Source organism: Gymnoscopelus microlampas (assembly GCF_963454915.1).
Source record: "Gymnoscopelus microlampas genome assembly, chromosome: 17".
Classification (NCBI taxonomy): domain Eukaryota; kingdom Metazoa; phylum Chordata; class Actinopteri; order Myctophiformes; family Myctophidae; genus Gymnoscopelus; species Gymnoscopelus microlampas.
Genome location: NC_139954.1, coordinates 23,507,261 through 23,520,185, shown reverse-complemented (window position 1 = coordinate 23,520,185; position 12,925 = coordinate 23,507,261). Strand labels below are relative to the sequence as shown.

The window sequence follows — 12,925 nt, the reverse complement described above, 5'->3', positions numbered from 1 at the left end:
CAAAAGCAGAGTGCTATGCATCCATCTCAACAAGCACTGAAAATGGATGTCAGCCATATATCTCAAAATATTGGGCCCAAAACAATAACTATCTTGTTTAAATTCGTATTTGAGCTTTTATCATTCTAAACAAAGTATTTCCAGGAAACCCCAAGTTTGTTAGCCTACTTTGTAACATCCAGCTACAAGTGATGACTCATTTAAATTTCAAAACATACTTTTGGTCATGATGTAGCAGTTATGACATTTAAGCACCAACAGGCAACAGCCATTGCCACACTTTGCAAAGCTTGAAACAAACACACATATATATATAATTTTTTTTTAAAGGGCAAACTTTTCCTTGAATAAACTATTTCAATGTCTGAGACCTGCATCTGCCAATGTTTTTAAACATTTCTGCCATAGTTACATGATAGAAAACAAGGAAAACCTAAACATGTAAACAAATGGAATTAAGAAAAAAAAACAAAGGGAATATTTAACACTTGCAACACCTTTTATTATATTTGTATGCAGTAAAATTCTTATCACAATAAGGAAGAAAACACCTCTTAAAACTTTGAACAAAACACAACAAAACAACTGCCCATGTTTAGCTCATAATTGTACATATTTATAGTAAAGAAACATTCTTTATAAATATTGTTTCATCTGTAGCAAGTAAATACCATAATTTAATTACAAATGGATAAATATGGCAGTTGATATTTACAAAAGTAAGGGTGTAGTTACAGAAATTCGAACGGCACAACGTTTATTTTCTTCATAATCTTCGAGATAGTATTTCACAATTCGAACTTGCAAAGCACAAAACATCACAAGTTAAGCCCAGCAAACTAAAATATACATTCACAAGCAAAATAGTGTGGTCTGTTTTGAGTTAAATGTTGACTTTGGCACGCTTTCCAGTTTATAGATGTTTAGTATAGTACAATCAATTTGCCTTAGGATCACAATATTCAACATTATGGTACAATTTTATCGTAGTATGTGCACTAAAAGTCCAGTTAGAGAAATAGCTACCATTGAAGGAACATCTATACACCAAAGACTGACAAATTCTATCACAACCAATGGGAAAGAGAGTGTTTAGTAATTATTTACAGTATTGAATACACATTAACTATATTACAAACTCTGGTGGCAATTGTCATCTTCCCTGGTGAATTGAAATGATTTCCAAAATTGTTTCTGTGTGTCCGTGTTCCAATCTTCTATGTCCAGTGCTGTGAAATGAACTGTGTTGGTTCATTTCAGCTTTGTCCTAAACATACCATTCACTGAAATTGGAGGATAGGCCACTGTGACTGCTGGTATTGTGCACAGCTGAGGCGGGGGACAGGTTGTTGTGAGTCTCAGTGGTTGGAGACACCAGGCCTGGTGGTGTAGAGGATTCATAACCAGAACTGGCTGCCGGTGATGAGTCAGATGGTGGTGGTGGTGGAGAAGCTTCATGGACCTGGGAAAACAGGGGGAAAGGGGACAAAAATACAGATAGACATGAATACAATGATATATGGGCCCAGAAAACAATAGCCTAGTAATTCATGTATTTAAAGGAGGAGCATGGGATATGGTTTAACCATAGGCTAAGCTGATGAGTTCCCAAAATACACATAACACTATCATGAATACATTGTGGTCACTATACCCGCATCCACCCACTCACTCACTCATTCTGTCAGTCAGTCAGTCACACTGCCTGTTTCTGTCTCTCTCAGTTATTTATTTACCTTCATGTGCTTGCGGAGAGAGCTTGGATGCGTATATGACTTGTCACACATTTTGCAAAGATATGGCTTGTCCGACGTGTGAACATGCATATGTTTCTTTCGGTCGCTGCTGTTAGCAAATCTCCTGTCGCAGCCCTCAAACTCACACTGGAACGGTTTCTCTCCTGCAAAAAAAAGAAAAAAGGAAAAAAAGAAAGACACATACGTTAAAAAAAAAAATAACAATAGATGGTTAGAGACATCAACACTGTTATTCAGAGAGGCCCCTTGCATAGCATTACAGTTGTACAGTTGGCTAATGACGTTCAACCGTACAAAGTTGACCATTTGAATGCTACTGTATATTGTGGACGTTAAATGAAGACTAGAATAATTCAAAGAAGCCTCACAAGAGGCAACCAAACATGAAATTAAACTTCGAAACTGCAGCTCATTATAACCGAACATAAATGAGTTGTGCTCCCATATTTTGCCTAAATGATCCATGTAGGTTTTTGCTATTGTAAACGTATTCGGCCGATAGGCCTATAGATAATGCTCACCATTTGTTGGGAAACAATACACATTTAATTAACACCTGTCCAATTAGATGGCACCAAACCACAACGAATACCCCAAGAAAATAGTTTGGTTGCACCTGGCCTCAAAGCAATGCCTACGATAACAAAAGACACTCGATGAGAGTTTAGGTTGGCTCAAATTCACATAAGACGAATAAAGCAACTCCAAAACAATAGCGAAAATATAATATAGCCTATATATACATTTTTAAAAATCGATAAATATTCAGTATTTATCGATGGATAAATGGGATAAAACGGGAGGGGGAGCTGCGGCATGAATTGTAAAAGCGCAGTCTGGCGTAAACATTAAACCAATTGATGAGATTTACTACGAGGCTGCGCTCCACGGCGCACGCGATGCGAGCAGAGCACAGCCCTCGTGTCGCCTTTGACCCATTTTTAAAGTTTACGAAGCACAAAACCTCCACAGACTGGGTTACATAATTTACTACACATAGTTGCGACACCACTCTCTCTTAGAATTAAACAAACCCAATATATGCGGCCCGTGACAGATAACTATTCTTATGTTAGCCCTACTACGGTACTAAATATTATTTGACAGAATAATGTTCTTGGAGGGCTAAAATAGCCACATGTAATTAGATTGCTTGAATTGGTTGTGATTTTTAACACAATGTGTGTATCTACTCCATAATTGTATGACAATAACACAGTAAACCTTTTGTATCTATGCACATGCTCGATTCAATGGGCCTATTAAGGAAAATGCATTATGCAATCTTCAAAACAAATTGAACAATGTTTACCTGTGTGTGTTCGCTTGTGTATCTTCAAGTTTTCCGACCGTGCGAAGACCTTCCCACATCCAGGGAAGGGACATGGAAAAGGCTTCTCGCCAGTGTGCACCCGAATGTGGTTCACCAGTTTGTATTTCGCCTTGAATGGTTTGCTCTCGCGGGCGCACTCCTCCCAGAAGCAGATGTGGTTACTCTGCTCCGGTCCCCCGACATGCTCCACTGAGACGTGCGTGACTAACTCGTGCATGGTGCTAAAAGTTTTGTTACACGACTTCTTGGGGTTGCTGAGCTGCTCCTGGTCGATCCATTTGCAGATGAGCTCCTGCTTGATGCACTGTTGCCTCATGTAGCGAAAAAAGGCACCAGGGTGGTGATGGGCTGCCATGTTCATCCCCATGTTCATATTCATGGAGCCGTACTGGTGGTTGTGGAGCTGTGCGGCCGAGTATGGATCGGTCCTCGGGCTGGAGACCTGGTGGTACTGGTCGGACCGTCCAAAAACTTCTCCCGGTAGTCCCAGCCGCATTTGGCCGTTGAGTACGTTCGTGGATCCATGGGACCCATGCTGATCGTGGATCCCAGGGAACAGAATGTGGCCTTGACTGTCTGTGTGGGAGTGATGGAGGGATCCCGCCGTGGGGCCAAAAATAGTATGCTGGCTGCTCGCCGGAGAGGACTCTCCGAAGCCACGGCTGCGAAAAAGAAAGTCCCTGGTGGAGTTGAAAGGAGAGCTTGCATACGAGGTGACATGAGCGGCGTGAGCCCCCAAAGCCGCAGCGGGGTAGCCCGGCGCCTGGGCGCTGAAGGCAGAGCTCTGTCCCGGAGAAAGATCATGGTTCAGCTTAAATGCACCCATGTGTGCCGAGTCTACAAAGCTATTTTGTGCCAAACTCAAGTCTCTCTCCTGCATCTCGCTTGCTGAGTGATGTCTGGCAAACGAGCCTACTCCCAGTCCAGGAAACTGGTGACCAGCATCCAGTAACATGTTTTCAGTTAGCGTATTTTTTTTTGTTGCTCGAATCAGTACTGGTTTAGGCTACGAAGTAACGGGAAGAAATTCAAATGGTAATGCTGACACGCAACGCTTCAACTTCCAACGTTGGAAACATCATATCAGGCGTAATTCAAAACGGCGATCCGCTCATGAGGAAAAATAGCCTGGCTTTGCTATCGGCGTCTGAATTCACTTGTAGTTAACTTATGACTCAAAAATCCCAACGTAATGAAGTGAAGAGTTTCCTTTAGCCCTTTCCTCTCGAAACAGTGACAGTTGGTTGTTTTTAAAATACATTTAAAAAAATTAAATAATGATCTTACTAGGTGTCCTTCGCATTCACTGAGAGAGGGTGCTGAAGCATCTCAGAATTGTTGTTCCGACTGCTATGTTTATTTCTCTCGCTCGCCTGTGTTTATCGCGGACGGTCCCTGTTTCTCCGTGGACTGGCACTACCTCCTCTTACGCCCCCTTTAACTGGAGCCCGTGCATTCATTCCACGCAGTCTCATTGGCCACTGCGGCTCATCAATCCCAGGTGCCCCTCCAATAGCAGGTACCGCTTTGGCGACTAATAGATGATCGCCATTTTCCACTAATAATTACCGCCTACTTTTTAGAAGAGGATTTTCGGGGAAAGAAAGAGATATCAGAAAACACAATTGTTTTTTTTCCTCCAGTGGGTAATGGGTTAATGTATAGATAATGCGAATGCGACGTCTGGTGATATCAGAAGGGCGCTGACATATAGACTACTATTTTCGAAAGAAATACATAAATAGCCTTAATATAAGCAAATAACTTCGAGGTGACGTTGACAATTGACGCTATTTTGTTTGCATAACCCAAACATGATACAACTCCTTATATTTTGTACTGCATTTTATCTTTGCTTACAAATCTTGCATTCATGGAAATGTTTATGGAAAGACACCATTAAAGTATGCAAATTGAGCCCTGGCAATTAATCACAATGTCATCTAAAATGAAACAATCCATGGACTGTTAATATCATTTAAAAGCAACTTAAGCTTTAACAACATAACAGATTTCCGTAATAAATCTTTGTTACTGGATATCCCATAAAACTGGATACATCAAGCCCCAATTTCGTAGCCTACAGTGTTTATCTAAGACATATTACATGGAACGAATATCATGACGCATAACCTCCCTGTCGCGTCTCAGCTATATGGATAGTCAATAAGAAAAATGGCTTTCCTCTGTGTGAAAATCAAATTTCCAAACCAAAATAGTCTAAAACTGATTAAATGTTGTTGATGATCTGTATAGTACTACACGATGAACATGTGGTTCTTAAGACGCTCTTTGTGGGTGAAATTGTGGTAAACGCTGTAAAAGCATTCCTATTTGAAGAAAGGATTCTGTTTGACTAGAAGACGCGTTCGTGGTTCCACACCACCCCGCGGGGCTCCATAAGGCATCATGTGTCTTCTGTGGTTCTGTGGTTCAGTAGAACCACGATGGGACGAGGTGCTATAATGGCTCAACCGTCAGTGGTTCTCGGTGACTCTTTTGGATCCACAGACTATTGGTTCTCCATCAACCTGCTGTGAATCTCCAGAGCTTTTCAACTCAGCTACACCTAATTAAGTCTCATGTTATGACTGTGAAGTGCGCTCAGAAAACAATTTACAAGTAATGATTAAGGCTCAAGGCTCTCTTGAACTAACACGGTTGATATAATAATGTCTAAATAAAAGTTGTAAGTCAGTGAATAAGAGTGGTTTGAAGTGGTGCTGCTGTATTGGTTCTTTAAAACATATTCCATGTTGCAACCGAAGTGGCTACTCTGTTATTACAAGTTAAACCACTAGCCTATTTTGTACAGTTAAGCTCTCCAGTTTGTTTTATGTGAGACCTCATATTTGAAGTAGAGCGTCAATATCTCAAAGCAAGGGCTCACTGGCAATCTTCCATTCAAAGCACACGAATCTCCGTTTAAATGCTATGTACAACAGCTGCCCATTCAAATGTTTACATTTAACTGAAAGGAGGTTTACTTACACTTTCATCAAATTAAAGTCCCTTGAGCACTCCAGTTGTTCCAACACACAACAAACTTTCTCTTGCCTCTCTCAACCCTTCGGTGCTCCAGGCGGTAAATAACGGGAAGCCGAGTTGAACGTATAAGGCCTACAACTTTTGAAATTCCGTGTCTCAAAGTGGGGCAGCCTGAGCATACACGCCATTCTTCCAAGTCTATTTCAACCCGCACCACAGGAAACTTAGGAGCTGATCCAAGTTCAAAGTCACGTCTGCCGACCTCTATAAGAACTGCTTTATTTCTGTAGAAAACCACAAAACCTTCCCGATAGGAAAAAAAGAAAAAGAAAATTAAAAAGAAAGAAAACTCAATCGGCCAGAGGCACATGGCTGTGGGTTTCCCTTCTGCTACGAGAAGAAGGGGGCTAACATAATGAAATCCCCAAAGACCACTATTTCAACAGGTTTTAGGGCATGGCATAGGGGACGTCGGGACGACAAAACTGCTCTAAACCAATCGTACGCATTAAATATTATTTATTATATAATCTAAAGCATGCGGCTATTTCAGAACTGGAAAATGTACAATTATAAATTAAAGTGAATAACATGAAGGCTTGTACATTAAGAGAGTTCTATAATGGCGCTGTGCCTAACGCAGGCCAAGGGTGAGAGAAGCGGGGCGTATTTCACTTCTCTATTATTTGACAATATCAATATGTTGACGCATTGGAAGGTTACTTGTGTGGTTTCCGTGACCTTGTGTTTCATGGATGTTTGACCCATGACCCCTTAAGACCACATATGTTGCCCTCTTGACACTTTTGGTAAAATAACCCTTTTTATGACAAAGCGTCTTTGTTTTAAAGGGGGAAACGTTTAAGGCATCCCCCTTACTCCTTGGAAGACATCGACATGCTTTGGGTGATGTTAAAACTAAAAGTTAAGGGAGATGAACCCATTCATTAGTTGTTGAGTTTGCTCTGGCGTTTCCCTCTCCATTTTAACTAATTGATTGACGAAGATGTTAAAACATGTGCCTCATGCTAACATGAAGCTTTATACTTTAATATGTTCTAAAAATGTAGGCATATGATACAATATCATAATATTGACACAAATTTATTCCCCTGAGTAGCTGGGAAAATCACTCAAAAATATATTTTTCTTAATTGGCTATATAGGGACTTGATCATAACTTAATTTTGTGGTTGAAAATGTTGATTGCTAATTTATTTACCGTTTAACTGGACGGGTCCATGTAGCCAAACAGTCATAAACAATTAATCACATATCAGAGGGTAAAAATGCGCATATAAACAAAACTGACAAACTAGTTTATAGGTAAGTAGCCTATAGGCTAATGGAACATTATTAGGCTATATTATTGGTTTAATTCTTCCAAGTGGAAAAGCTGCAGTTAAACATTTGTTTATTTATTTTAATGTAGGCTAGCTGGTGAACTCTATATATGCAATAGTCTGGTGAATTAAATCATTTTATCCAGACAGTATTGTGCTAACCCTCCCTCACACCTGATATAGCCTTGCCTACTAAGTGCAACACAAACTCACAAGTTGGAGATTTATAGACAGCTGTTGCACATTTTAAGGTGAGCTCTTTTAAAGTTATCAGACCTTTGAACATCAATGTCCAACTATTTAAGGTTGGCTGCGGCTATATCAGAAATGGATTCCAAAAGGGTCTTTAAATTAAGACATTAAATCGATAACAGATACACCTGCTGAGAAAAGGGGGCGTGATGTTTAAAATAAAAGTCAACTTTTAGGCTATATATCTACATAGTTCAAAAACTTTGTTCACACTTCACCCATGGACATTCTGTGATGATCATTGATGGCAGCTCTTCTGGGTCATGCCACCGTGCACGTTTTACAAAGTGTATTTATTTTCACTCATTACCAATGTATTGGTATAGTGAAAAGTATCATTTGTAAATTATTGTGATCAAGATTTAAATTATGTCAACATACGTTTTATTATTATTCATGTATAATAAAAGAAAGATTCTGAAGTCAATTATTGTGGCTTTTTCAGTTTGCCCCGTCTCAACCATACAGTTATCACATTATCACAAAACTGAGTTTAAAATGTAAAGCTTCTTATAGCCTATTAAGCCTACTAAGAGTCACGAGCAACATCAAGGCATAGGTTGAACATTATTATAATAATTATCATAATGCAGAGCACATATTAAGAGGCTTACATATGTCAAAATGGCCATTAACTCATCAACATGGCATAAAAATGAAATCATTATTTTAATGCTTAAATGTCAGATTTTACAATGGGAAAACTATGTCAGGTATGATATGTATTTAATTAATTTGAAGTAATGTAAATATTGCACATTACAAAAAAGATTATGTGCAGCAGATATTGACAAATTCTTCTGGGAAACCACAAAAGACAAAATGGTAATGAAAATGACAATTGCCAACACAGCCCTCATGTCGTCAGTAGGTGCGATGAATGCATTTTTTCATGTTTTACTATTTTAGGCTAATCATTTTGATATACCTCCAAAAGGCTAGTGGTTGGAAATGTCACCACGATACCCCTAAAATATTGGACAAAAAAAATACAAAATACAAAAAAAATCACTCATAGTCCTTAAATCCACTAATGTTTCTGTCGTTTACATACACCACTACTATAAGCGGCACAAACAGATTTGTTGGTAACTTTGTGAGTACAACTTTTTGGAGTCAACAGCGATAAAGAGAGTGAGGGGGCGGAACCCTGCTGAGACCCTGCGCTGAACGACAGCCAATCGCTTCGTTCTCTTAACTGCCAGTCACCGAAATCCGTCCAATACCCGCAGTGCCATTTCTAAACTGTATTCCCTACTGTGTCCTCCAACTGTTGTATGTTCTGCCAATCGCTTGAGGACAGAGTGGGAAAAGGAGCAAGCAGAGTTAGAAGCAGGACAAAAGAAGTTATAGACCCTTATAAACATATATTCTAATGTTTTAGATTGCGTGGTGTGGGTAAAAACAATAGCGGTGAGTGTGGATGGACTTGACAGTGTAGTTATGGAACCCCCTTTAAGCAAGAGGAATCCGGCGATAAGATTAGCGGATTTGGCAGCGACTCAACCCCTGCCTCATCAGAATATGACAGGCTTCCCGGGGCTAGGGGGGCATCACCCTCTCTCCCACCATGCCCACCTCCACCCTGGGGAGCTGGGCAACGACCCTGGAGTGGCACTCACTCCATTTGGACCAGAGCACATGGCACAGACAAATGCTCTCAAACTTAGCCCATCTCAGCACATTCAGAGCCATCCCGAAGCTCAGACCGCGGCATCTTTCAGTTGTGTTCAGACCACAGTTGGTTTCCCCGTGGCTCACCCCCACTCAGGCTACTCGAGCAGCAGGGACCTCATCCTCAGGAGAGAACTATCAGCCTCTGCTATGCATGCACTTGGCGAACAGCATAGTTCCGCCTCCTCCCCTCATCACCATGGCATGTTCATCTCCCCAACAGGTGCTTATGGGCACGCGGAAAGTGGGGCCCATCCACTTTTCACTGGACTTCATGACCAGGCGTCCCCAGGTGCCCATCACCACCATGCCCTCAACGGGCAGATGCGCCTGGGTATACCGGGGGACATCTACGGCAGGCCGGAGCACTTCGGGCACAGGCCAGAACATTATGGACCCTCTTCTCTCCACAGCTACAACTCCATGAACCTCAATGTGAACATCGCTTCTGCTCCGCACGGAGCGGCGGGGGCGTTTTTGAGATACATGAGGCAGCCCATAAAGCAAGAGTTAATCTGCAAATGGATCGACCAGGAACAACAAACTTCGAAAAAGCCCTGCTCGAAAACTTACAGCACGATGCACGAACTGGTCAACCATGTCACCGTAGAGCACGTCGGGGGACCTGAGCAGAGCTCTCATGTCTGTTTCTGGGAGGAATGTCCGCGCGAGGGGAAAGCTTTTAAAGCAAAGTACAAACTGATCAATCACATCCGAGTACATACAGGAGAAAAGCCGTTCCCATGTCCTTTCCCAGGTTGTGGAAAAGTCTTCGCTCGATCGGAGAATCTTAAGATTCACAAGAGGACTCATACAGGTCAGTAACCTAGACAGAAGCGATCTAACAGCATAGAGCTGCGTGTATAACCGTCCACAGACTACCGTCTGTAATGTAGGCTATTGTAGCACTTGAGTTTGTTGTCTCCCTGTTGTTGACATTCTGACTGTCCACGAACAGAGTATGACGGTGCGTAATTGTGCGTAATAACGAACAAATGCGTTTTTTAAAAAGTAAATGACACATTTCTGACAATGTATCGCCTCACGCGAGTAAACATGCATCATTTCCTCTCTGAATCATAAACTTTACTCGTAGATAGTAGGCGTGAGGGGATTATCGCATAGGATTTGTAAAACGTGCTTACGTACATCTAAAACAGTGCGCCTCAATGCTAAGCGTAAATGGAGTTATCCATAATAGTCTAGACGTTTACACATCTGGTTTATGGGGTGGGGGGAGTTTGTGATTAAAAGGTCTGTGCATACTGCTGTTATTCCTATGACGTTGGATTAAAATATGTATAAGCAGCACAATTTAGCACTCGAACTGTTAAAGACAAATGAAATATAACTAAACTATTTACTTAGGCCTATTGTTTACTCCTTCGCGTAGTTTTGTGCAAACTTTGCTGTGCTGCTGGCTTTATGCATTCAGATAGGCTATGATGGTCTAACCACAACAATGGCGTCAGTGCAGCCCATAGTAACAACACAATGAAATGTTGTGAAGAGTCGCACGTGCTATGCAAAATAGCTAAACTTTTAACTGTAGTGTGTTAACTACCAAACCTGTGTATATATAGGCCTATGTTACTTACTAGATCTGCTGGTCCTCAAGAGCTTTTTGGGGCATGGACTTCTTTTGAACAGTGGCTTGAGACTGTGTTTTGAACTGTCTCGTTGCAAAGTCGTAGGCTATGCCACGAATAAGTATGCATTCTCTATAGTGATTAATTATTAAGGATCAGAAGTTCAACAATGGAAAAGAAATACCCTTCTGTTTCGACTTTTGAGCCATTCTATTACAAAGCATACTTGCAGCAGCACATTTTGAATGGTTGTATATTCGACTGTTTTGCCTCGTGAAGGTGTATTTGTGTGTGAAGCATGCCCGTATTAATTCCACTTCATGGGGCACATAAACGGCTCGTTGTGGCCGTGGTGGTGCTCTGAGTATAGCCAAGAGGTCCTCTGACATGGTCCACGTGCTCAGACAGGAGCCTGCTTGTAAATGTGGCTGTGGCACATATATGAATAAATAAACTATGATGTACAGGAAGTGGGCTGCCACAGCAACCATTTATTGAGTAATTGGCCTTCATGACATTAAGTATTAAACGCGGTATGCTAAGAAGCAGTGAGGGGCCCAACAGATTGGTTGGCCAGGCGTACGTATCTAATGATATGATGTGTATAGTGTTTAGCATAAACGTTGTAATCGAGCATATATGAATAGCTACTACACAATGTGTATCTGTGTGTCAGAAATTACATTTTATGGCAATGCACTGATCAATCTTTGTTTCCCTCCATTCAAGGAGAGAAGCCTTTCAAATGCGAGTTTGATGGCTGTGACAGGAAATTCGCCAACAGCAGCGACCGGAAGAAGCACTCTCACGTTCACACTAGTGACAAGCCTTACTACTGCAAGGTCCGCGGCTGTGACAAGTCCTACACGCACCCGAGCTCACTGCGAAAGCACATGAAAGTACATTGCAAGTCTCCACCGCCTCCCTCCACGAACGCCGCCTACATTTCCTCCACAAACACTATAGGAGACCCCCTTTCGCCCAACTCTGAACCGCACAGGAACCGATCCGCGAACCTCTCGCCTCAGGTTACCAACCTCAATGAGTGGTACGTGTGCCAGGGGAGCGGAGGACCCAACCACCTTCACACCCCCTCCAGCGAGGTGGCAACGTCAGATTCAGACGACGAGGACTCTTTCAGAAACACAGACCCAAGAACAATGCTCTGATGAAGATGTTTACAGCTATACAAGTGTTGCCCATGTTGTTCTGTTTAAATGTGTAGGCCTATACTGGCCCATGTGCATGTGGGAAATTGACCAATGGCATATCAATGATTTAAATATCAACGGTAGACCACAACTAGCCTATGTAATATTACAAGGTTGTGCTAAACCGTGTAATAATAACTTAATTATCGTTGTGGATGTAGGTCTAATAATATGGGGAGCAACTGCAATGTGTGCCCTGCTCCTTTCCTTACAACAGTGAATGTATAGATCACAACTTTCAGCTACTTGACACTATATAGCCTACATTGGAATTGGATCGGTAAAAAAAAACTTTTAAAGGAGTTAGCCTATATTCCTTGTTAAAGAAAAGCTTTATTATTTGAGAGACCCATGACGTTTGGAGGAACCATGTTAGACAGCTAGACAATTTAACCACAAACCACATTTTCAAAACATGTAAGCTCGACTGGTGACTGGTGTCCTATACTCCTAAACTGACATTTGGTCCAAAATGATCTCCCGCCATTCCCTTGCAAAATTAATAAGTTGCTTATCAGTCACTGTCAGTCAAACTCCAAACATTCCAAGGGAAAACAATTGGCATCGTTTGTAAACCCTTAAGTGGCAGTGAATAGTTCATATTCAGTAGCTAATATCACTTTGAAGTTTTAATATTCCATGTGATTGGGACTACTTATATACATGTGGTACAAACACTGGTCGTTCGTTCACGAGGAAAATAAATATATATCCAAGCATTTGAGTGTCTTAAACGTTCACACATGACTTTCGAGATTTATACATTTGTTTGGATGGA

General features: G+C 41.4%; 2 protein-coding genes across 2 annotated transcripts; one reads left to right on the top strand and one right to left on the bottom strand.

The window, feature by feature from the left end:
• Positions 1-1,267: 1,267 nt before the first annotated feature.
• On the bottom strand, positions 1,268-4,045 carry zic2a (zic family member 2 (odd-paired homolog, Drosophila), a; the record flags this gene model as incomplete). The annotated part of the gene is made up of 3 exons (XM_084084430.1): positions 1,268-1,462; positions 1,737-1,900; positions 3,070-4,045. 3 exons carry the CDS (start codon positions 4,043-4,045, stop codon positions 1,268-1,270), a joined length of 1,335 nt encoding a protein of 444 aa, XP_083940556.1.
• A 5,071-nt stretch (positions 4,046-9,116) lies between these two features.
• On the top strand, positions 9,117-12,105 carry zic5 (zic family member 5 (odd-paired homolog, Drosophila); the record flags this gene model as incomplete). The annotated part of the gene is made up of 2 exons (XM_084083850.1): positions 9,117-10,164; positions 11,666-12,105. The coding sequence occupies 2 exons, from the start codon at positions 9,117-9,119 to the stop codon at positions 12,103-12,105; spliced, it is 1,488 nt and encodes a 495-aa protein (XP_083939976.1).
• Between the last annotated feature and the right edge of the window lie 820 nt (positions 12,106-12,925).